Source organism: Anopheles maculipalpis, chromosome X, assembly GCF_943734695.1.
Source record: "Anopheles maculipalpis chromosome X, idAnoMacuDA_375_x, whole genome shotgun sequence".
Classification (NCBI taxonomy): domain Eukaryota; kingdom Metazoa; phylum Arthropoda; class Insecta; order Diptera; family Culicidae; genus Anopheles; species Anopheles maculipalpis.
In genome coordinates this window covers 13,103,769-13,130,702 of record NC_064870.1, presented here as the reverse complement: position 1 = coordinate 13,130,702, position 26,934 = coordinate 13,103,769, and the positions used below count along the sequence as shown (strand labels likewise).

General features: G+C 46.5%; 1 protein-coding gene across 1 annotated transcript in view; it reads right to left on the bottom strand.

Moving 5' to 3' along the window:
* Window positions 1–26,631, bottom strand: part of LOC126563579 (uncharacterized) — a 47,921-nt gene extending 21,290 nt beyond the window's left edge. Inside the window, exons 1-2 of the mRNA XM_050220228.1 lie at window positions 26,568–26,631; window positions 23,303–23,355 (exon numbers count right to left, since the gene is read on the bottom strand). Coding sequence (XP_050076185.1) covers window positions 23,303–23,355; window positions 26,568–26,631 — 117 coding nt within the window. The remainder of the gene's footprint in view (window positions 1–23,302; window positions 23,356–26,567) is intronic.
* Between the last annotated feature and the right edge of the window lie 303 nt (window positions 26,632–26,934).

The following is a 26,934-nucleotide window of genomic DNA, read 5'->3' as shown; positions in this document are numbered from 1 at the left end:
TGCTGCCCCCCCCCCCCCCCCCCTTTACGCGAAGACGATGCAACTAAAGTTCGCAAAGGAAAGTTTTGTGTGGTGCAGCACACCAACTTTAGCCGGTACGGTGGCTTCACGTTCGCTGGAATAAATCGGTCGCGTACGAGGTGAAGATTAATGTGCTCCAACTCCGAGAGACAATTCGCACGCCACTTCACGCTACAGCGTTCGAGAGAGATATGCAAGAGGGCCGGAAAAAAAAGGACGGCGTGCGTGTTCATCCAAAGCTGGGAAAGATTAGCCTTGAAATCTTTTACCCTCTTGCCACTGGCAAACATCCGAACCTGAAGAAGTACTGTCAAGATTTGAGTTTTTCGGAAAATGGCGAAGGACACGATGTCCTCAAGTTACGAAGATTTGAAGATTCTGGGATATCCAGAGTTCGATTGTACGATGAGTTAACTATGAGAATTTTATTTCTTCACTCCACAAAACTAAAGGTGCTGAGCAAGATATGTACCTTTATCACGAGAAAGGTTGAGGACCCTCCCATAACAGTCGTCTCCTTCTCACTCTCTATTCCTTTTCCCACCTTCAAAATATCTTAAATCCACAAAGGCTGGTTAAACAGAAAGTGTTTTACGCTGGCATACACACCGAATGAATCTTCATTTGCATCTCTTCCCAGTGTTTTACGACTTCCGGAGAAAGAAAAAAAAAATGGAGTCAAAACGAACACAAACACAAGCAAAACCACAAAACGTCTCTGGTAGGATTCAGATTTGGAGCATCATACCAAATGCGAAACGTTGTGCCAAATCTGTGCCAAATTTCTGGATATCACTGGATTTTTCCACTCGCAACAGCGTTAACTGGAGGGAGAGTTTTTTGTTTTATTCTTTGCCCAACGGTAGAGTTGACAGCTTTTCGAGTGGTAATATTATGCCACACGGCAAACCTGATCGTGATGGGATGATAGCAAACGATGTTGATGGAAAGCCCACACACACACACACAAACCGATGCATCTACTGTCTAACATATCCACACAGCGCCAACGAAAAACAACTTATCGGCTCGACGGATCGGTGTCTCAATCAGCCGACGGGAAATGGATTCGTTTTACCCGGAAACGTGCACCGGAACATAAATTCTTCACTCCAGCCCACCCTTCCCCACAACCCCTGCCTGCCCTCCTACACCCCTTCTGCTATCTTAATTTATGTTGTATGTGTTTTGTTGTGTTTTCTCTTCCTCTGCTTGCTGCTGTTGTTTCGATTTCTTCTTTCCCAGCACTGTCTGCAAACTCCCACACACGCTGAACCATGGGGTAAAGGTCCTTTGTGGCATGTATTTATTTGCGTGTTTCATTCTCATTCTGTCCGCCGCCCTTTGTTTCCCCCTTTTTTTTTTTGTTTGACGCAATTTTTGTATTCTTTTCTTTTAACCCCCCAACTGCAGCTTCAGCTTGACGTTGTTTAGGGTGCTTTCGGGGGAGTTGCTTTCTAGAGCGAATGACTTAAAATAAAATTCGCTTCTTTACCGTTTCATCACACATCGGCGAAAACCCCGGCCGGCTCCATGCTGCTTTACTTTCAATGGAAAAGGAAACACATTTTTAACTCAATTCTAAAAGCGAACGCCTGTAGCGCCTTCTTTCGAGCGCGCTTTGCCATTCTTCAGAAAGCGATCGCGATCCGGAATGACGTAATCGGGAAATTGTTTTGTTATCCTGTTGCACATCCTGCAGGCTGCTTGCTGCTGGCCTTGGTCTTGTTCCGGTCGCAGGGCTTGACTTGTTGATATTTCCAGCACCAGTAACGAGCGCGTAATCAAATTGGGTTAGCTATGCTTTCATACAGTGTATTGCTATAAATATTCTCCGCTCAATTGTACGCGAATTGCACGCTCGCGTAGCTGTGGTTGGTAAGCTTCAAGTAGGCACTCCATTCTCACCTTTTTTTTTTGTGCATACCTTTTGAAGCAGATGCGATTATCTTCCCATCGACATCCGGGCTGAGCAGTCGTGACGAGTCGCTTTGCCGGAAAGGTTTACCATCCCACAACCGATTCCTAAGCAGCGCGGTATAATTTCCGTACCCTGCACTGCCAAGGATATCAGCAAGTCGCTGCCATTGCCGGACACAATTTCTTATTGTTGTCAATTTGTGTGCCACGCCAGCAAACGTTCAGCTCAAGTCTGTTTTTTCGCTGCGTCAAGACAAACACGGGGTAATTACAGTCATTACCGAAACGTTCCCGAAACGTTTCGCCCACCGACGCAAAACAATGCTCACTCACGGGCATGCGATGCAAGGGCGTGCGGGTGTGTGCTCGCACGTCAGCAGCCAAAAATTCTGCCTTCCAATTATTCTCGTTTACATGGTTTACATACTTCATTAACAGACCAGAAAGAGACAGCTAGAGAGAGAGAGAGAGTGCGAGAACAGGACGGAAGTATTTGAAGTTACGAATTGGTGAAAAGTGACTACGGTTGCTTAAGTGCGATTTCCTGCAAACGCTTGTAAGTTGACGCCCTAATGAGATTTTCGAAATCGGAAAATGCTTCCAAAGGTTTCGATCACATCGATCTTGACCACCTGTCGGAACTTTTCCTCTTTACCTGCTTGTGTGTGTGTGTGTGTGTGTGTGTGTGTTTGTGGGTGTGCGAACAGTTATACTTTTGTTTGTCTTCTATACTGATTTCTATTTTTATTGCCGCGGAAGCAGGAAGCATAAATTCCTTCCGGTGTTAAGCTATTAAATTTCTCAGGAGGGCGTCAAGAATGAAATCTGCTCTGTTCGGTCGTTTGCAGGTTGTTGTGGTGTGCAGAAGTTTATAATGATGTATTTGCTTGAAAATAAAACAACTTTTTCCTGATAAAAGTCAAAGTTTCCACCATTTTCTGCACTACAAGGAAACGGTAAATTTCGCGAAAATGTTTCACTTATTTCTTATTTTCCTGTACCAAAAATCTACGAAATGCCGAGAAAAACAAAATGCTTCGATTACAATCATATTGATGTGGAGCGCACTAAAGAAATGTGAGCTCAGTAGTACCGTGGTAAGAGCACTCACGTCCTACACCGAAACATCTCGGTTCGAATCCCGGTTCTGCCTTGCCTGCTGTACTTGATTAATGTCTTTTTCTGGTATATATTAGCATACCGGACGGCTTAAACAACACAAAATGCTTTTATATTCAGCCCTGCTTTTGGTTGGCTCTATACAAATAAACTTATGTGCTAAAAATGTGAAACCATCAATTCCACCTCCAGCCGAAAGTATGTCGCAATCGTAAGAATAAAATTTTCATTTCAAGCACATCAAACGTGTGTGTGTGCCAATTCTGTACCATTTCTCATCAAATATGCAACTCGTATTGTTTTATTGTATCTTCGCCTCGCAGCGCATTCCAACACACATTCCAAGCGCGCTGCTTGCAAATGAAAAACCTCGTGTTCGTCCGGGCAGCGATGCAAGATTTGTGTGTTGCAGACTGCTTCCTGTTGTGTTGTTTACTTGTGCCGCAACTGCTAGCTGACGCCTTGGACGCCGTACGATACTTGAGCACACAATTGAAAGCTCCCAATTCAACGTACCGTTTCGTTTGATACGAAGCGATGATGGATGCTACAGGCGGGCGCTCGGTTACATTCTACACATCCACCGCTTTTGTGAGCAGTTCGTCACTGACAGGCAAGCAAGAAGATGCACTTGGTTCGGTGCCTTGCACCGACTCTACACGTTCGTTCGTTCAGTCTCGCTCAATCGATCCCGGTCGAGAGTCAAGCGTGTCGTCGAGGATCGCCACTTCACCCACCCGGTGGACACGTGGATTGGTTTCAGGGTGCATTCAAAATCGCACAGGTGCCCGTTGGTATCAATCGCATTTGGCGATTTCCAAGTGCTGCCGTGAGCGCTTGAAAATGCATTTCGTCTGCTGCTCGAGTGCACCGGCAAACAGCAAACAACGTACTGGTTGCATTTTCGTAGGGAAATCTTGAAGTATGTTTCCTGCTGCTTTGTGATTCACCTGCTCGTGGCTGCCGCAATTTTCCTTCAGTGCAAAAGTGCATCTGATGCATTTCTTTTGGTACTTTCTTTTTCAGTTACCCTGACATACAAACACGTACCCAGCGGCTTGGCCGTGCGTGAATATTTTCAACGTCTGTAAACGATTCAGTGCTGTGAAAGAGGGTGCTACGTGAATCCGTGAAACCGTGTAAACCTCGTGACTTTGTTTCGTGATTGTCAAGCTGTCTCGCGAGATTTGGTCCATCGTGCAAAAGCATAGAAGTGTGCTAATGCTTAACAAGCATACCGAAAGGTGAATCCATGAGGTAGGATATAGGGCTCAAGGAGGGCCATTCTTACTGAGTAAGAATCCCATTCCATTACCCATGCGAACATTAGAGTCTAAGAATATTCCCCTTCCTTGTATAAAAACACACAGCATCCGGATGTTTCAGGGTCAATGGGCCAGCCATCGTTAATTGATGGGTTTCGCTTCCCTGCCTCGACCGTGTAGTTTTGTACGGAAAACACGACACAACAAAATAATACAACTAATGGAGAAATTCATTACTGCTCCAAAGCGTGCTCCGAAAAGCAGCAATGAGGGTGGTAAAAAAACATTTAAAAAAAAACAGAGCAAACAGGGTAATGAAAATGAAAACTCGAACCACGTAAAGCACGTTGCGAGCCCTTCTTCCGGTCTACTTAATGGTTGCTGCCGAGTTGCCCCGAAGGTGTACACCAAATAAAAGCAGGCTTACCTCCACCACAAACATGCAACACCCACACACATGCTCGAATAAAAAAGTAAACCTCGAAACGAAACATACTCGACTGCACTCGAACCGTATTGCCGATTATAATGGTGATTGATAGCACTCGGCGCTCAGTTGACTGGTACGGAAGGCGAGGGAAGCCAACCGAGGTGGTTCACCGAAGTTTTCTGTTTTCCGGTGAAAATGCATCAATGTAACAGGTTTTTTTTTCCAGCGGTTCGGTGTGTGTGTCTCACCGGGTTACGGTTGAACTGTTGAAAAATTGATAATGAATAAACGCACTGCGACGATGTTTATCGAGCCAACCCAACAGATATTCACCAAAATAAATGTGCAACGGTTTGTGGGTAGCTTTTTTTTTTTTTTGTTGCAATTCTTAGAATTCGCTTTTGAACTCAATTTTATGAGTTGGGAAATTGTAAATTATCGCTAACTGTAAGCTTCATAAAGTAGCAATCAAACAGTTCACGCCTCACTGGATCATAAACTTTTTTGATTCAACATTCAAAGTCTCCAATCCTGTTTGAAAATAGTTTATGGAACGTCTAGATGCTATGTGAATCCTGATGATTCTGGAACGCTTGAAACAACAGAGTGGTCCAGGTGCTCTATCAGACATCTTTTTCTTCTCAGCTGAACCACCCTTCTTCTATAGATCACGAATGCCGTCTAGAAGCAATTAGGCTTATTAGACTTGCTGATACTACGTAGTTGGATAGTCAGTTAGGAATTTGACTACAGAAGGCGAAAGCTTAGAGAAAGTGTGATTGAGAATGTATAATGCTGCGTTTCACACACATCAAACAAGACGAAGAAAAGGAAGATCCATCCACACTGCACGCGGAAACGGTACGGATGAGAATTGATCTCCAGTTCTTTCATGCGAAGACCTCCAAAACTGACGGCTCAAAAACCTGTTTGCCCCATCTATTAAGAACAATGCTGATTGGATCCGATTACAGCTTTGTAACTACCAGGATGGAAATGCTCTAAAGCTCTAAATTCTGTACTTCTATTAGGTCCGCAAATAAATAATGGCCGTTTTAAAATCGATGGGGCCACTGTGAACTGTGGCGCGATTTTGACGTTTACAAACGTCATAAATTTAAGTTCGGGACATAATCAAACTGTGTGAACAGATCAATGATTATTTCGTGCGAGTAGAAGTTCCTAGTTCTTGAAAATAGCTGATTTAGAGCCTGATAAGCGCCATCGAGAGCTTTCGAGAGTTTACGGCGATGCAGCTCTAAGCAAAACAAGGTGTCGGGATTGGTTGATTTCGCTGTGGAGGATGCTCAACCCAAAACGTTCGCCGATGAAGAATTGACGGCTTTGCTGGAGGATAATCACTGCCAAACGCAAGAAGAGCCTGCAGCCTTGCTTGGTGTAACTTGTCAGGAAGGAGGGCAAATGAATACCACACAAGTTGAAGCTGCGGGTCATTGAACGCACACCCTTCATGAGGGAATCGCTGGTCCAGTGGCACAACGGAAATGGGTTCCTGCACAGAACCGTGACGGGAGACGAGAAGTGGATTTTGTTCAGTAATTCTAAGCGCAAAGAATCATGGGAATCCCCCGGTCATACCCCAACAACATCAGCTCGGCCAAACATCCATAGCTCGAGAGTTATGCTGAGTATTTGGTGGGACCAGCTCGGCGTCATATACTACGAACTTCTGAAACCGGGAGTAACAATCTCTGGTGAACGCTACCGGAAACAATTGATGAGCTTAAGTCGAGCACTGCGTGAAAAACGGCCAGAATACTCATGCTCGGTCACATGTTGCGCAACCTGTGAAAAACTATTCACCGGATCTGGCACCATCAGATTTTCAAATGTTCCGATCCATGGCACATGGATTAGCTGACGAATAGTTCTCTCGTCCTATGAACAGATCCAGAATTGGTTGGATACCTGGATTGCTTCGAAAAACGTATCATTTTTCCGAAAAGGAATCCGCGCTTTACACGAAAGGTGGAAGAAAGTAATAAACAATAATGGTCAATACTTTGATTGACCCAATTTTTACAAATAAAAATGCCACGAGTAACAAAAAACTATAATAAACATAATAGTTTCGCGTCATAATAACCTTTTTCTATCCAGAATCAATCTCTTCCAAGAACAGAACAATCATGAAATGTTTTAAAAAAAACAGTAAAACACTCTAATTTTTCGTTATTCAGTCGTAATATTTTGCGGCTTGTGCGTTATCCGGTACGAGTGGCTGTAACAACTGAGTCCGCACCATAAACTGTAGGTTTTAATAATGCTATCGGGTTTAATACCGGTTATTTTCAATCTATAATTTATCTCATCCCACCATATCGCTGTCAACACAATCGAGCATGTAATTTCATTCGAAATCCATCGTATTAACCTCCCTTTGCACTGCTTCAGTCCGGTGCCTATCACAAAAATATGGCAAAACAGAATGCCCTTCCCTCATGCAGACACTAATATGCATCTCATCCATATTTGCTAATGAGCTATAACAATAAGAGCATGGCTGTCGTAACCGTGCTACAAAGTACAGCCACCGAAAGCGACGGAAGCGGCGTGTTGCGCAATCTCGCACACAAATGAGTATTAGTTCCGATTAGTTAGCCTACCCACTAGAGCCTCTAGTATTAATCCGATCAGTCAAGTACTTGGCGTCAGTTGCGTGATTTACCTTTTTTTTTTAGTCTGGTTTGCTCTCGCTTCACAGCGATCATCTCGCCAGCCGTGCCGAGATCGTACAGCGAAACCCAGCGCAACAAGTCAACAAGACAACAAGAGGTAAAATAGATGATGGAGTGTCGAACGTGCACCAAAGGAACAATGGACTTTGCCTTTCACTGCTGCAACGCGCAAATCGCATTCACTGCATCAGGGAGTTGAAAGAGAAAGGCTGGTGAAGCGTGAGGTTTGCGACGTTATGTAACGTGCCGAGAGTGCAATGAAAGGCCATCAAATGTGGCTGCAACGTGCCGGGGCAATGGCGTGAAATTGCAATTTTTTGGGAGTCCGCACAAGGTGACACCGGTTGTCCAATTTTGCTGTCCAGCGGTGGTAATGGGTGTGCATGTTGCGTTTGAAGTTCAATGCACATGAGGCACAATTGAACTCCATCAATCACGATGACCAACCGCAATAACGCAACTACCATCGTTTCGCTGTTTCTAATTCTAATTGACTTCAAAAATTGGAGAGCAAAATAGGCTCAATTACAAGAAGCAGCAAACCAACGTAACGTGCTCCAAATTGTGCGCGTGAAAGTCACGAGCTCACGGCACCAGCCAACAGAGTTGTACATAATCGGATCCAGAAATTCCAGGACGGAGTTTGCTTTTTTTTGGGGGGAGGGGGGGGGGTCCGCCTGGGAAGAAAGATCCCGCAGATAATGTTCCCCGGGCCGAACGCTTTCTACAAACAGAAGAAACTAATCTGATGTTCGGTACTTTAAGTTGCCGGAGCTCATCCAAAGTAGGATTTGATATTATGTGTTGCGAAACTTGAAAGTCTCATCAGTGTGATGGTTATGGGCAGATATTGGTTATAAACCGCACGCATAAACATTCACCGGCATCAAGCGGAGCTTTCGCTTTGATTCCAACAAAACCTGCACTCGGGCACTGATGTACGGCCATGATGAATGTGTACGGTGACAGGTTGGGCACTAGGTAGCAATGGTGGTTGCCGTGCGGCTACCTTAAAAATCCCCCCCCCCCCCCCCCCCCCCCCCCAAGAAGACTAACAACAAAGAAAAGCCCACGTAACAAATTACTCGTAGGAAAAAGTAATTGAGACTGCTGGCAAATGGATAAGATGACAGATAATGTTTTGGGAGGAAAGCTTCGATAGTGATTTGTTCTTTTCTTTTTTTGACCCAGTTACATCTTAATAGGCTGGTTGGTGTGTTTCACAAGTCTTGGCCGATTCCTGGTATAATTCTTGACCCTCAAAGTTCCTGACAGCAGCTCGTGAATAATTCAAGGATGTTGTACGGAAGACGTGTACTTCCCATTACGAGTTTATTGAGGTATTTCTATGCGTGTGTGCGTGTGTGTGTGTGTGTGCGTCACAGTGTCGTGTGAAAGTGTGGTACCAACTCACACGGCACAATCGTTATCTTGCGCACCGCATTTGCACACATTGCCAAAATGATTGGAAGCGATTCCTTTTTTTTCCCGGCACGTCCTGGACGCGTTCTCATATCGCTGACTTCTTCACGACACACAACTGGCAACTTCACACCGAAAAGGGGGAAAAACGGTCATATCGGGCTTCCGCACTACCGATAGGCTCAATTACATCTCGATTGGTGTGAGCACTTTTGATATTTGAAACACTTGCAGGACCGATACCTGCAACCATTATGGATATGTTAGATGGCTGTTCGCTTTCGGAATTCGATTAGTGTGGACCGCCGCACGTAGTGTACGGGCGGCAATGTGACAGTGCGTCGAAGTACGAGCACCAGAGCACACGGTACAACGTCGTTTGTTTGGCTTTTGAACCTGGAAGTTATCGAGGACCGTCGAGAAAAATAAAAAAGTGTATCTTATTGGCTCAATTGAGTATCACTCGTTACTTGGATATTCTTTGCTTGCAAATGCTTGCGTAACAAGTGTTCCCTTTTCGGCTTTGATACGGTTTTAGGCTTCAAAGCCTGGAAGCTGTTACAGTAGGGAGCATCCATCGTATTTCTTGCTACCAATAGCTGTAGAATAAACAATAAAATTTGACATTTACTTCAAGCATACGCTAAGAATCCCAAAAACAAATCTACACCGGATAATACGCTGCTTGCGATCAAATGCCTGGTCCTGGTTGATGTTGTTTGGTTTGGACGTAATTGCGGCATAATCTGTACAGGACGATTATATCGGACACTACTACGGTTGACACTGGGCAGCCGCTTGTGTCACACGCGAACCCATACTTAATATCCAAACAATTCTCGAGTACCCTACCAAACTATCCGACGACCGCGACCGAAATTCATCATCAGCCATTAATGAACGGGTTCCCTAGGATCCACCGTCCTCCTGTGTGTATAATAGGGCGTAGGCGTGTGCTAGAGTGTAGGGATTATCCTAGCCTTTGGCACGTACACCACCAATACTACCCACGGCTAATCCATCCTGGCCGGCTGTTCCTCTGCAGCTGATCGATTAGGACATTTGCATACGCGAACGTCCAACGTCGGCTAGCCATTTGTGTTTTCTGCATGAGTTTGTTGCGCATATTCCCCACCTTTTGTGCTAATACTCCACCAGCGGGGTGTGGGTGTTCTGGAGGGATATTGTTTATTACAATCGTCCCAAGTACTATTGCCACCTGCCGTACGTTCAGCCGCAAAAAAAAAACACGATTGATAAGCGTCACGTACACGCACGAACCCGGCACGTTGGTACGACGGCGGACTGGAAACACGATAAATGGTTCACCGGCACGCAAAACTTCCGGGAGGGCAAAATCACGACGCCCGGGGGCCGATTTTGGAACGCGATTTTCCTAACCGCACTTTGAGACGACATTTTTTTTTTTATGTGTGTGTTGGCATACCACTTCGCCTGCCGGTTCCTGTGAATGCGGGTGCACTGAGCAATGCAAACTGTAGAGCAGTTTTTACCATAACCTTTTGCGGACGAGTACTTGTGTAAGCAGTACACGGTTCAAGGTTGCTTCCTGCATGAATCGATGATGGCTGCCAAATGCACCAACATTATTTTTGCACTAGAAACGAAGAATACCTTGAGGACTTTCTGTGAGTGGTTTGTATTATTTTTTTTTTCTCGTTCACTTCAAAACTCCCAATATGTCCTCAATAATATCTGGACCATGCAATACCTGGAAAGAAAGAAAGAAAGAATCGATGAATAAAAAAAATGTTTCCCTCTTTTTCTGCAGCTATTCTTGGTTTGGATTATGGTTGAAGACTTTCAGACTTTTCCGAAATAACTATCCATCGATCAGGACCACTGCAATCGGTTTCCGACTATTTCGCCTTTGAACTTTCGATGAGCTTCATCTTTAAACTTCCCCCCAGCGTCGCGGTGGAACCCCTTGCCACAGCACGAAAATCTGTACACGAAGGAGGACGAAAAAGTTTTCCAATAACTCAAAAACGCTCATAATGAACATGAGGTGCACGGTGTTGTGGTGCAGTGGCTGCTGCGCTCTGTCTTCCCTGGCATCCTGCAAGCATGGTGGCTTTGTTGCCTTCATGCTTGTAGCATGTGCCACACTTGGCACATCGTCAGCAACCGAACCCAAGACGATTACTTTGATTAAAACTTAATCCAGGCCGGGTGTATGCTAATGGGTAGCGTTGTGCGGTGTGCAGCCAAACCAGCATCCAGGGCGGCGGCAATAAAAGGACTCGGGACATGCGGCACAATAAGTGCGCGCCTGCGAAACCCCTTGCGTGACGTACGGATGTAAGGACACCATCGAAGTATCACTCTCACTGAGTGCCGTACTTTGAGTCGAGGCTCGAATGTAACACACACACAGACAGTGTTCACACGCGTCACCAATGGAAGTTGGTTGCAGGCGAGCAATAATAGAGCCGGTCCCGGTATGGATCCCTTCCACTAGTGCATTACGGACCTTTAAAAACAAGGCACCTTAATAAGAGAAAATTGTAGGAATTACGGTCCCATCGCAATAATGCACCCAATGTACGGCGCTAGGAGCTGTGTTCACTCGAAACCGGGTAGTATCTCGTTCCGGTCCGTACTGTGTTTCGTGCAAAAGGAGGCGTTGCACTGTGCACTCTCTCACTCTCGAAAGTACGTTGATGACATCGTCGTCGTCGCTATCAGACGATGACATGCTGCGGCAGGCATTTATCACCCGGCGATCCCGGGTCCCCTCTCCCTTCACAGAAAACGTACCACCGAGAACGGGCATCACCCAAACGGCTCGACACACCATCCATTTCCCGATTGCCCACACACAAGTGGCCCGCAGGGCCATACAGCAAGACGAAGGTCTGCTCCTGCTGGTAATGTAAAATGGGCAAGCATAAAAACAGCCCGGAAAAGAACATTCAATACCCCGTGAGCACCGGTGAAAAACGATAGACGGTGGGCAGAATCTGCTGTTAAACAAAGGCACCCTCTGGGCCACTTTTCCACAGCACCCGACCCGAGGACTCGCCGCCGTCCAGAGTCCGAAACGTCTCCGCCCAGTGTCCGATTGTATGCGTTTTGATTTTATGGAATTAGTAATCGCTTCACTAGAGGGTATGCCGCACATCTGTATGTGCATGTGGATTACGCCTTCTTTGCTAAACACGCTAAATCTGCTACGAAACGTGAGGGCACGATGGCTTTCCAGGCTGGCGTACACTCCAGGCTGGCGTACACCCCAATCAAATCGAAATCGAAATCGCTATCAAGAAAATCCATCAAAGACACCTAGCCCCGGTTCTCGTCTGCAACAGCACTATTTCCGATCATAGTTTGTGGGGGGGGGGGGGGGGGGGGACGGTTAAGGTTTTGACCGAACATGTACACTGTGTGACATTAGACTGAGTGTTGGAAAATATAAATCATTGTGTGTTTGACGTTTACTTGTAAATTACATTCAAAATGTTGAAGATGTTCCTCGGATGCAGGACGCAGACATCCAGTTACGATGAAGTTTGGAAAGCCATAAAATGGCGGCAGTAGATCCCTCGAAGATCTGACAAAACCAAGTCTCGGATGATTAACGAATGCCTATTGTCTCACAACAAACACTCTCCCGCAGTACAGATTTGTGACACAACTCGCTCGATTTTCGCAAACCGAAACAGGCTATAAAAATAAAAGTTGATTGTATACTCGGCCCCTGCAGTGTATCATCCACCTACAGGTAATAATTCGTACCGTACGCCTAGTTTCGCGCAGCTAGTCTACTACTATCCAACAGCACGCAACGATCAAACGAAGACAGAGCCTGTGTATCCGAAATCGGTTTTATTGCAAATGAATTGAGCACACACATAGGCTCATTCCAGTTCCGTCTCAACTGTACCTCATGGTCGTACACCGTCTAAGCTTCCGGGACTTGAAGTTGAAGTTGAACAGTCGTCGACCAGTTGGCGAGCGGGACGGTTGTATAGATTACGGTACACGAGACAAAACCATTCGCTCACCAGGTACTTCCCCAGACGGTCAAGTCTCCGGGTACTGTCGCATTAAATCAAATTTCTCGAATAAAGCAAACATTCCGCCGTATGAAGCGTTTGGTACGGATCGACCAGTGGACGGGAGAATATTGAAAATTTTTTTTCGATGCTCATAAAATTTAACCCTGTTTACTTAACCATCTACTACGGGTTGTCTGTGCGTGTGTATGTGTGTGTGTACCGATAATACACATACACACACACACACCATCTATTCGATTTACTCACTTGGTGAGATTTGTGTTTTGTTTGCTAGGTATTCGGTTGTGTTTTCCTTTCGTCACCCTGGCCAACCATGAGCTGCTGTTGTCGCCATCTTCCTCCTGCCCGTGTATGCTTTTCGGATACGCCCGAAAGCGGATCTCGGTAGAACAAACCATCCTCCAAGTCGCAACCGTACAGCACCGTTGCGTATCGAGTGTATCGAAACAGAAAATTGATACTTCCCGTGGCTGGGTGCGGGTCAATGCTTGAAGGCATCCAAAGCCCTGTGATTCGAACCAATCGAGTAGCAGTACTGCCAGCAGAATGGACACGGCACACGGCCCATTTCCCGTCCACCGAACCGGACCGGCGGCAGTAATGGCGATTACGGGCGACAATCAAGATTCAGCTCAAGTAGGAACGTGGTATGTTGAGGTGACGATATGTGTGTCTATGGGGCGATAGCATATTGGCCCTGCTACTAGCTATCTTGCGCTGACCATGCGGCTGCCGGGTCTCGGTGTCGTACGGTGAGACACTTCTACTAGACGCCCAGTTACACCTGCTCCGCCCATGCGAGCGAATCGATGAGTGAAGGAATATTTGGGCGCAAAATATTTGCTCGCCCGTGCAAACATACCCACGCAAACAGGCCTCTCTGCTGGACATACGGACATTGCCTGTTTGACCTTGCGTCCCCCGAGGCGGACGCATCGCTTCCGCCCGGTTTTCATGGCATGGCGTCCAAAGCGTCCGAAGATTCTTTGTCCCAGCGTTCGGGATGTGACTGGAAACTCAATCCGGCACCTTCAACGCGTTTCCGGTAGCCCTGGGAACAATTATGTGTGCGTACCTAACCAGTGCTGCCGGGTAGGTGACCTATAACCAGATTCACCACTTTTACCCTGCCCGCCGCGTGCGTCCCCGAGCGTCCAGACTGATTGGTCGCATGTGACTGATTCTTTTATTGTGTGTGTGTGTGTGTGTGTGTGTGTGTGTGTGCCGGGTTTGGGTGAGACACACGCATGCCTTCCAGCTCTTCGCCAGCTAAAAGATCGCCCGAGTGCTTTGCCTGTGAAGTGACAATTTTTGGGACGAAATATCTCAACCACCTCTTTCTCCAGGACCGAGAAGAAAGAAAGAAAACACTCCCGACCCTCACGGGTGTGCTCGGTGGCTGGCGAGGCGACACTCATTCATGTCCTTTATATGTTGTCCTACTTCTTCGAACGGATGTGACAGAGCCCAATCATATGGTGATGGTCGTATCTGTTTGCTTTTACCAGTATTCTTTCTCATTTTGGTATTTGTTAGGTTTTTTTCCCACCCCCTTAGACTTTGGACTAAAGAAACAGGACGAACCTCGAACAGCGACCCATAAATCGTATCCTCTCCTGACGTGTGGCAACGGGAAGCCATTATCGTGTTAGACACTTTTTTCTCCCCTGGAGTAGGAGGATTCTCCTTTATTTTGGAGAAGCTTACAGACTGCTTTTTTCGTGACGGTACCGCTGTATATATTTGAGAAGCAATACTGGATATTCGACCGATATATCTTTGCAAAGAGGAAGCGAGGGAATGCGCAGTCGGAAAACTCGCTCCGAAGGGGTTGCTGCAGTATCCAAATCAAATACATTCGTCACTCGACTGTCCCTGGGTGGTGGGAAGGTTGTCGCATCTTTTCTTTGCTGCGTGTACCGTGCTCAAAAGCTGGCAAGCTGAAGCAAGCTCGTCCCGAAAGAAATCCGTCCCACTCTGAATGGCGTAGTGTTTGGAAAATGGGAACAGATTTGTACCATAATTTATCCTAGAGCGGAACGGGTATTGGATTTCCAATACCCATCCCTGTCAGCGACGTCCAGCAAACCCGGAGCGCTCCAGTGTCCAGAACGACGCCATCGTCCGCAGCTCTGCTACACACCATCATTTTGGAATAGTCTTTCCGATGGCGTATGAAATTTGAAATTTTCCTCCCGTTAAAGCTTATAATCTTTTTTTCTCAGCGCAATTTTCCCAAGAAATTGGAGCGCTCGTCTATATCTTGACGACTTACCCGCTTGCTCTGCAATAACAGAATGGTAGTCAATAATACAAAAAAAAAAAGCGAGAAGTCCCCGCAGCTAGTTCCACCTCGGTTCCCGTGGCAACAGGTGACAACCCGGCCAGCGACACATTGATCTTTGTTCACTTCCCGGAAACAAATCAAGCGAGCGTACCAACTTTTTCCCCGCTGGAATTGATTATTGAAGGTTATCGCTTCGCGCACCGGGCAATTGGATAAAAAGGAAAGCGCAGGGTACAGTGCAGGGACACGCGGAGCGAAAAAAGTTTGCTTGACTTTGCAACAAAACTACGAAAAGGTGTAACCGTTTTCGCTGCAGCGCTAGAAGTTTACAATATTCCACTCGTGCTTTCTTTTTTCTTTTTTGTTGTTGTTCATCTTTCGCGAAGATGCAGGTTGTAGTTCGGCACAGCCCCACCTGGCCACCGCAGTTCCTTTCATTTTGTCTGGGTGAATGTACGTCGCATCTGAGAACACGGCCCGCTGCGCTATGGTACGTTTCGCGCGCGCACAAAAGACGAGAACTGAAAAAGGCGGACACCAAACTCTGTCATCGGTTTTTCGATGAACGCTCTGGCTCTGGAAGATGGGATGTGGACTAATACTACAAGCAACAGCAACAACAACAAAAAATGGCGAAACCATTATGATGTATATTCTGTAGTCGATATAGAGAGAATCGTGAAAACACACGCTGCGAGCAGCGAACATACTGAGCAAACAAAAATCTACCACGAGGCGGCTTTACGTCAAGTGTTTATCAGGGCCTGGGCAGAAGAGGACGACGCTATGACAAGCTAAATTAAAATATTTTCCGCCGTACCGTGCCCGTGCATTGTGTGCGGGAGTTGCCAAGAACCGGGGAGCAAATTATGAGCATCGCGCTGCGTCAGGTCACCAGCCTCACCACCTGGGCATCGTGGTGGATCGATTTTCGTCACTCACCGGCGTGAGGCTATGCAATGAAGGAGCGCTCGCTTTCGTTTATTGACAGTAAAAAGACACACTTTGACAAGCGGTAAATTATCGTTTACATCTAATTCTCTTTAAGCGCACGGAGCTAAGGTGCTGCACACCGAGCCTTGCCGGTGAGGATTGCTGTTTTCCGGTATTCTGGAGCTACATATGGTAAGCGGCTTAGAGAAGCGCCTAACACTTATCTGCGTTGCTTGAAGACAATCGCATTACCAGCCGGTGGATGACAGGCGCAAACTACACGTCTTGCCGGACGAACTTTGCACCAAGCAACTGAAGGATGGTTCAACATCCCTGTTGCTGGATGTCTTTCAAACCCTGCTCCAACAATATGTAACGCCGAATAATGTAAATTTCTAGTACCCAATCGTCTAGAATTCGAGGACTCCTTCAACATTCCCTCAGAAAATCAATTCCAAACTCCCTTCCCTGTACGACACGCATAAGGATTAATTGCTGTCGCCTCAAATCAATTTCTACCCCGTTTACCAGCCTCCCACCACGGTCTTCACCAGTCTTCACCGGTGCCTCAAATTCTACGCTACTCTTCACAAAAGCCGGATGTACGGATTCAAGGCAAATAAATTAATTTCTCATTCGTGTTTGAAGTTGTAAACTCCACACGTCTGATAAAAAGTTTGCCCAAGCTACACACCGGTCGACTTGAACACACGCTCTGCCGGTGCGCCTGGCGAAGACTAAATCAGATACATATCCCGGGGTACGGTGTGGCATTATCCAATTAGGGGAAGCTAGTAAGTGAGACGCGCCAGCCAAGTGCCAATATCATTTCCCGGAATCTGCTGCGAAGCACCGTTTTGCTCAGCGTGCGTTGATCACCAATTAGGACGAACGCTTGTCACCGGCAAGGCCCGAGAACATGCAAGATTGGTGCGCTAAATAGTGTGTCACTTGAAGTACTTTTAATAACTAACCTTGATGATGAATGAAACTTCGACTTGCTTCAAGCCGAAATGGCGCGAAGTTTATTTGGGGGCCGGATGTACTGTGTGATGTATACGCGAATATCCTTGCGTTGACATTTGTCGCACCACATTTCCCGCTCTCTCTCTCTCTCTCTCTCGCTCGCACCCAACATCTCTGGACGTGGAAGATGTGTATGATAAATGAATTGCCACCAATTTCATCGTTCGATGCATTAAAGGTAAACTCGGCATAGAGACACCACCGAAATCAACGCTCAGTTGTTGTGGCGCGGTGCTGTTCAGTGCTCCGGCGAATGTCACCGTACTCTGCCGAATTGCCGCTGGGCAGAATCGGCGAAATGTAGACGATATTCTAATACCCGAAACCAGAGCTTCGAGAAATGAAACGCAAACTGATTTGCCTTTTTGTTGTTGTTCGGGAGGGAGAGAGCTTTCAAACTTCAAGTATCTCGTGGCAAAGCGGGCAGCCTTATCTGCTGCTTTCGAACATTCGTTTCACTTCTTTTTTTTTTTTTGTATATAAACAGATGTTTCTCCTTTTTGGTTATCTCTACTTCGGCAACTCGTAGAGTTCTCACGAACTTCCTCGCCCTAGACTCGGCGCGAGGCTTGGCGCGAGATTTGGGTTTTAATGAAGATTTATTAGAACCGTGGTTGAGTGCGAAGGCAGGAAAGGCCCAGCCAGCGACAACACCGAACCCATCCCACCGATCGACCGGTGACCGTGGACCTGATGCTCCGCTGCGGTCCATTTCCGTTGAATTATTGATTTCGCTAGCGTTGGCTTGTCCCTTGTTATTAGTACAATGTCCGATTGTCGATAAGCAATCGCTGGTATGAGAGATGAAGGACGAGGCCAGACAATGCTGCATCCTTGCTAATAGGAAATATTTTGCCTGGGTGTAGAAATCGTATCGCTGCAAGCGTAGGGACCAGTACACGGTGTGATTGAAGCGAAAATGCTAATCAAATCTGAGCAGACGTGCTGGACATGAATCCAGAATGTTTTTGATAAAATGTGTAAGCAGAGGACATAAAATTAACGCAAATATAAGTACAGATTGGAGGGTTTTTATTTTTAAATTCTTCGATTATGAAACCATCTTCACCATTGTCATGCCAATGATATGCATTATTCAGATACGCAAGGCTAAGGCCTTGATGGTTGTAACAGTCACCGTAGATGTAGATCGAGTCCTTCAATTGCTGCATATTTATTTGAAGCGGCAGTAGCTTGAGAAGTGACGTTTAAATCTAGGGGCTGATGTAAGGAGGGTTTTTGCACGATAAATATTGCGCTGCACCGTTCTTGGACGGTCCACAGAAAGAGGAAACAAGTTGTTTGTTTGGAAAAATAGAAATCGTTAGCATGCCAACCAAATCGCCCGGAACTTGTTCACCCACCAGACAACACCGTCTGCAAAGCACGGTGGCTTGAGCACCTGCATGCACTCTTTAAAAAAAAAAAGGGAACCAACAAATAGGAAGCGACAATTATGAAGCCCTTCGCACTGTGTGTGAAGCTCGCCTGGACGCCTTTGCTTCCGGGGGAGAACGGGCGAACTCCCGGGCAACTGGGGTGCTGTCGCATAAAATATTACACAATTGTACGATTATTGCACACCACCTGGTAGAGCATCCCGGAATATGTGTGTGTGCGTGTGTGTGTGTGTATGTGTACCAAGAGTTACTGCAAATCTGCGTGCAAGTCAGCAAAGACGCCCGAAGTACGCGCGATGCCTCACGCTTTTGGGTGGGGAACATTCTGGGGATGGGAATTTATGTCCTACCGCATCCGAAACACCGATGCAGCAATATGAAGTTTTACCCTCACACGACAATATCCCGCACTGTATCGTAGCGGATAGTTTCGATGCGTGTGAAAGCGATGCTTTTAATTATCAGCCGTCTACAGGCTGGGCTGGGTAAAATGCGCCGACTGCGAACGGTGCAGTAACGGTGGAAAGTTGAACACAACTTGGGGCCAAAAATAAATCCACACCAACCAAGCAGCTGGGAAAGGGTTTTTTGTTTTCTTCTCGTGCCGTTTTTACTTTCGTAATTTTATTTCGTGAGATACAAATGTCGCTCTGGTCTCTGTGTCCCTATCCCGTATCCCTTTTTATGGGAATATCTGGGCCGATCCTTAATGTTGGGTGCGTCTGTTATGGGCATACGCGCGCTTTGATTAAATTATTTTCGATTTGCTTTTCCTACACGTGCCACGACGCCCAAAAACATCAAACAGACGAAAGCCGCCAGTTTCAGTTGTTTGCTAACGGACTCCTGCAACAATCCCGCCCTCCCAAAAAGCCGATACCATTATTGAGCATAATGTGCGGATTAAACAAGCAAACAAGCACACCGCTACCGGTCTGGCACTTGCTGTGCTCGGCGATAATTTAATCAATAACCACCTCTACTATTGCCCCAAAACTACCATTAGCCGAAAGGCCTCCGGGGCCTAACTTTTGCCGGCCAAGAGCATTCCTCGGCGACTAACTTTATCGCTGAAGTTACGCTAGTCCCAACCCATCAACAGGCTTCGGAGCTATCGTCGAGATCGGAACTGGTGCTAAAAATAAAAGCAAACCACAGGAGTAAAGAAACACACAGCCACACAAAGAATGTAACCAACCAAGCTAAGCTTGTGTACCAACACCATCAGCAAGAAAAAAAATCCCCTCCTCCGGAGCCCGAATCATGGTGATTTCAGATTTGTAGAAGCATCCCGGATGTATTATTCATCCTCCTCCACTGCCTGCCATCCATACGCTTTCAAACCGAATTCTGCTAGTGCTTATCATTGGATCCCATGGACCTGCCAGAATGCTGGGCTTTTCAATCATTTCAACTGCACGAGCTTACGGGGTCGCGTCGATTTTATGACGCACCGGTACCTACCATTCCGTCAATCAAATAGGAAGCAAGCGGTTTGCCAATTTTTATCCGGTGTCGGACAATACAACACGTGCCACGGATATATGTGCCGTAGAGTCGATAGCAAACTTGATGCTGTGTGCCGGGTTTGTGGGGGTGTTTGGTGGTGATAATGGTCGGAGTCGTCTATATTCTCACTCCTGGACAACAAAAAAAAAAAAAAAATACGAGGACTCTTCCTTCAATATTCTGATCATCGATCGTCTCTACGTAGAGCTCTTTCTCTCTCTCTCTCTCTCTCTCTCTCTCCAGCGAATGGTGCAGCAAAACTTCGTGCTGCCCACGCTCATCGCTAAAGCTAGCCGGAATATGAAGCGCACCTTTTTTTTTTTTGTTGCGGGATGTTCGGTTCCAAAGTTAGTACCCAACAGTTTTTGGGACCTGCCTGGCAGACCGGCTTCAATAAAAATAACTGCCATGCTACCAGCGACTAGCTGGACGAGTCAAAAGTTATCAGTGACCCGTATCTTCCAATTATTGTCCTTGCGAGTTCAACCGTCCATCAAACGATTCCACTCGTCTGGGATTACATGTGTATGTGTGTGTGAGAGAGTGATTTTGACTGTGAACTAATTTTGAGTGATGCTGATCTACTCAACTTTTTCCCTCCCCCTAATCAACAAAAGCCCATAGGGTTACTGACGCTGATGGGTAGCCAGTGTGACGTGGGTTTTCCTGAGAATCTTCGTTAAAGCGGCCTTGTAGAATCGCTTTTTTTTCTCCCAACATTGCTATTTGATCTGCAGTTCACTCTGACCGCGCGTTGACTTCCGACATCAAGAGTTTTTGTTTCCATTCTTTGCCTATCTTGGGGACAGTCCGCTCATACTCTGGATATCACCCATTTCCGGAAATGCAGGAATTCACCACCATTTCGAAGGTTGCATAATAGCTGGCAGTAGTCACCACCTTCTTTGGTGTGAATGGAGATGGAACTTGAAATTCTTCCCCCCCAAAAAAAAAAGCTGACTTTTGCTCTTCTGTAGAGTTTGCCCAAATCTATTCACCGTTCCACGGAACGGTGCAGGCTGCAATATGATGCACCCAGCCAATCGTTGCATATCTGCCATAACGTAACCCTCAGCCTACCAGGCGTGGACCGGAACCGAGGAAAACAAAACAGCAAAACCGGCACGAAACACCTTTCCAACCGTTAAGTCACCGGCAGGTTTTGGGTTCACGCTATCGCCCACCAGATGGTGAATGTCAACGAATCCACAGATCGTCTACCCGCGTTTTTCGGTTGACTGCGCTGCTCGTGCTTGAAGCGCTTTCACCTCACTGGCCTGCCATGTGGAGCTTATCACAGACCACTAGTAGCGGTAGTGGTAAAGCCCAACATCAATACACCGGTGACGTAAGAGCGTTGCTGAACTTGAGGCCGATGTCCGGATGCAGCACACTGGTCGACAAGCGCTGACCATAGTCCATTGCAGCCGTTCAGCCAACGGCTTGTCGTTTTCAAAACTCCGCAACCGTAGTTCTCTGGTGAAAGTTCAACTGTCAATTTGAATCTTTGAATAAGCAGCAGTGCTTTGCTTTTATATTTTATAAATTGTGTTGATGTTTTTGCTCATTAGCATTACTAGGAGGGAATTTCAATTGCAAACGCTTGAGGGCATCAGACATCAGACAAAAACAAAATGGCTGAATTAGAGCTCAGCAGTGAAATGATTCTTGATTGTTGCGCTACAGTCAAACAAGTGCGGAAAGTTACGTTGCCTTAGCGATGCACAACGCATCGAAATACGATACTCATACTTGTTTCGCCATTCTGGGAATAGATTTAGAGAGGCTCAATCATTCCCAAAAAGCAACAAAACAAAAAAAAAGGAATATCCAATTTTAATGAACTGATATCACTTTTCAATCTGTAATGAAGGGACAGTAAACAATTGCTCGGAATTTTGCCAGCGCTTTGTCAAAATTTGCACATTTATCAAATTCGACTCTAGAACGTTTCCATCGTAACCGGATGTTTGGTAAACAATTAGTCATCTTCATTCTCCACGTGCTTCCAACTGATTGCACCAAATGGATCGTGCCAAACGTCAACACTGGACCTGACTAATCGCTACGGTGTTGCTTCAGCGTTCGAACCCATCGCTGGACCGCCACGGACACTTGGTGTTGCTTGCCCACCCACGCACATACACACACACACGGCGTCACGCAAGTAGCTTCAGAAACACGGATACACGAATGATGATAAGCGGACGCGTCCGGAGAGTAAAAAACTTTCTCCTGACTCATTTGGATGGAACGTTAAACGCAGGCCTGGCAAATCTTGGACATACTCGGAGTTGCCGCGTGGAGCTGATGTGTGGTGTGTGTGTGTGTGTCCCCATGCCCACTTCCGTTCCTCTTCCCGCCCGATTGACCACCGACCGAGTGTCCGATCCCCGTGATGGATGGTAATTTGTTTGAAGAAGCGAACGGCAAAAACCGGTAACTTCGCCATTTGCTGGTTGATTGGTGATGATCGGTACAACGTTGGCGAAGTTGGGATGAGAAGCAGATTGCTGTGCCAACCCTTACATCACACACACACACGCACACTCATTACACAAGCCGGACAGATGGGTAAACAGGGAACGTGCTGGGAACGGAGCGAAACCACTGTTGCCACTGTTTATATTATCGAGTTTCACTTTACACTGATGCCGAAGACGAAACCGAGTGGTCGAAGACCTCTGCCCAAGTTGAAGATGCTGCACGTCCCGGTACAAAACGGGACAAGGACGCAGGACCGGACGGGCAAACCGGAAGCGGATCAGGCTTAGGCTTAAACCACTTTCATTGCCTTATGCCTGACTGCCTGTGTGAGGAGTGAGGAGAGTGGGCGCCTTTTAATCTGGTTGGAAGTAATTGGCGCGTAAAGCCGTTGCAAACGTGCGTTTGATTCGATGGAGGAATTATGGAGTTACGTTTTATAGACATCAAAACGTGTATCCACAGCAACAAAAACATGCTTCTCTCATTCGCTCTCTTCCGGGAGGGATTTCAAAGTCCTCGCTTCATTTCCTTGCCACGAATTTGTCGAAAGCATGCTGATTGCTTATTCATTGTTCATTGATTCATTCAAGTAAATCTCCAGAGCTTTATCCACTCGGATACGGGGTTGACGCTTCAAGGCGTAAGTACTCCAAAAATCAAAACCATCACCAAACACTTTCCATACGCACTCAGGATTCCCTGAGGGTGAAGAAAATTTCGGACAAGTTCACCACTAATTACCTTCATTGTGCGATGCGTCGTCCTGCTGTAAAGATGGCTTCCGACTATTGACGCTGTTTTCGATGTCGGTTTGATTTGACAGCGAAGGTTTTGAAGAAGTATCAGGCGACAAAAAAAAACAACAACACTAACGAAGAGGCTACTGTGGCCGGAATGAATGAGGCACAACACGGTAACGCAATCACTTTCACCGACCGAAACCGCACCGGTATACAAACGCGTAGTTATCGCTGTTAGGTCACTGCATAAGGCTACAGTAGGACGTTACGAGCTGATGTCTTGTTATCACCACGCTATTCACCGTGGGTGTGTGTGTTTTTGCAACACCTATCGAGGAACAAAATGTCCACGTGTACTAACAACGACAACTGCTACTAACAACACACCTGCACCAGCACTAATGGTCACTCGTCTAATGTCGGCGAATGAGGATTTGCCTGTAGAAGAAGAGAGAGATAGAGAGAGTGAGAAAAAATTAGAAATAAGGATCACTATCTAGTGTATACGCATACACTAGATAGTGGTTGTGCTGTAAATCTAATATCTCAAAAGTCACACCAACAATGTCGCACGCTTTCCATACACTTCAGCAGACAAGCGATTCCCAGGTACTAATGCTGCGGATGCTGTGCGCATTAAGTCGACCTTCCCGGTGGATGACTGACTCGCCGAATGAGCCGCAACCGTTCCATACCGGAGTCGGGTAAGGAGAAATCTGTAAAAACTTTTCCCCACTCGCCCCACTGCTAGACACCCCGAAGAAATGGCGTCGGATGCATTTTAATCGGAACATCAATACGCACACACACACAACAAAAAGCGACATTATCTTGATGGACGGCTAAACATCGACGGCAGCAGGTCTAAATTTTCAAAAGTAAAAATTTGCATAAATCATGAGTGAATGCAATCGTAAGATAAAAAAAAGCATAACGCTACAATTCAAATGATCCGGTGCTTTACCGGACCGGAAACACCTCCAAACGAAGATGGTTAGCAGATAATAAGGAAAGGTTACGGATGTCGTGTGACGGCACGCCGCTAACGTTCGAAGTTACGTCAGCCGAGCCATCAGCAAACGTCATCGATTGAAAATGAAAGTTTAACGTCTCGCCGCTACACACACACACACACACAAGCAACAAACAAGCGCAAGTAAAAAGCGCGATGGGGTAGGAAAAGAAGCGCCATGATACAGTCGATATTACTCAACGATAACGATGGCGAGCTCACCACCCTGCACAAAAAGACCTAGTTCCTCCCATTCACAAACCGCAATATATGGATAATCTGCGCTCGGTGAAAGTATCAGCAAGTAGCGCAACGGCCTCACAACGACCACGGTAACAACAACAACAACAACAGCGGAACGTACGGGCAGAGAGAGAGAAAGTTCGTGCATATACGATGCGAAAGAGCAGCACAAAGCAGAGACCCCGAAACGGGGTGGCTTAAGCGTGGCGTTCGGTACGGCGCATCCATCTTTACCGGAAGAGGTAGTTGTAACACTGTGCAGCGGTAGCAGCAGCAAGCAACACGTGCGCGGCGTACACGTTGCGCAAAACGAGAACGATTCGCACGTGACGTGTTGGCGAACTTTCAAGGAGAGAAAGTAATGCTCTGGAGAATGCTCCGTGACACCTTTGTTGGAGGTTTGATACTGTCTGGACTCTACGTTGGAGATCGGGTTAGAACTTTGATTGCTGTTTAGCTGATCAGTTTTGACAGTTCCTACTAGACACTGTTGCGGATGCTTATCCCGGAACGCACCACACAAACACCTACACTATCGATCGAACTGTTTTAACTACATAAAGATTTGGATCAGTTGATCCTCACTTCCCAGACAGCTCACTTTCTCACTATCACCATCTGCATTAACTAACCTTTTATGTGTGCGTGTGCGCTTCATATATCCTTTATCTTGATTGCTGGGGGTACACTGTGCGGTACTTGCGTAGCTGCTCCCACACCGAGTGTATCGTTCGTGTTTTCTTTTGCTCCTTCCTGCAGCTTACGTGCGCAAGAAGACACCACAATCCTTCCGTGGACAACGTTCGAATGACTTCACAACCACCGTGGGTACTTCGCTTTATAGAAAGACCCCACTAGAAGCTGACGGTGCTGCGTGCGGTGTGGTCGGGCGGCACAAACCGTTCGGCTGACGATCGTACGCGGCTTGTGGTGGCGGGCGGCATTCGTTTTTGCTCGAGCACGATCAAGGTGGGGCCGGTGCGTAGTTTGGGAAGAAGTATTATTTTCGGTTTTGCGAACGTCAATGGTGTGCATTTTGTGTATTATTTGGGGTTTGCCCACCCGATACACACACACACACACTCTCTCTCTCTCTTTGCTGGTGGATTAGGCTGTACACAAGTGCGGGATTTAGCAATAGTCGCTAATGGAGATGACAGATGACGGCGTCTCGTGTGGAGGCATCCTTGAGGGTGAGGCTCTGCGGTAAGAGACAGTTCTACGGAGTGAAGGTGTTGAGCAGCTGGTTAAGTATCATCGTTTATCTCTTTTGTCCGCTCTTAATGATCTCTGTTCTTGGTGATGTAATTGTGACAGTTTTTTTTTTTTTGTTTTTCTCGTCTCTTCTTTCGTCTTGATGAGCAATGGAAGAAGATGGCTATTTTGTGACCTTCAACTCTAATTAAAATTTTTCACTCTTTCGTGTCAGTTTTTACTACCCCCCCTTTACTGCCATTTTATATTTCAACTCGGGGGCAATATCCTCCAAAATAGACAAATAGAGTACATACACGCACACGCACGCGTATGAATACTTTAAACAGGTGCAAAAATGTTTGCAGGAACATTTTATGCTCCTTAAAGTTGTCTAGCGAGACGCGTGATGTTCCAGAAATCAAGGCTCTTAGATCGTTTAGCGGGAATGGTGACAACTTGGCCCCAAGTACCGTGACGTTTGACACGCCACAGGGCACACTAACGCGTAAAATGGTCGTAAAATATGAACTGTCAAAGCGTGCAAAGTGCAAGTGCAAAAGGTTAGTATACAGCAACCAATCATCGTAAAATCATGCAAATGTGTTAGCCGTAAAGGGCGCAGGTGTTGCAAAAATCAAATTGACCCTAGTGAGCTGCCGCCGACGATCGCCGACTTCCTGTGTGCGATAAAACCCTTGCGCGAACCGAACGGTGCCCATAAAACCTAGTACCTTTGCCACGTTTATTAATACACCCGCGTGGCACGAGCCTAGCCTTTATGGGATTCCTTGAATTCTTTGACTTTGGTTCGCACGCGCTCGAATGGCGAACATCCCTCCAACTGTCAGCGTGTAGAGCAGCGTATCATCGTAGCACATCTTCTGAAGTTATCGTGAAATTGCTAATACCGTAGAAATTGACTCTACCAACGACGTCGGAATGACTTTCCAATACTGTGCCGTAAAACTGTCTATGAAGCATTAATTAGGTTCCGCCGGTGTGTGTGTGTATGTGTTGTGTAGGTTGCACACCCTCATAACGTGCGGTAACATGCGATATTTTCGGAGACATCCTGTACAGTTGGTAGAATGAATGACACTCTCAACGTTCTGCACCCGAGCAGCGAGAGATAAAGGCCATTTTATCTTTTTAGACCTTACCATGTAAGTTCCTAATTCCTC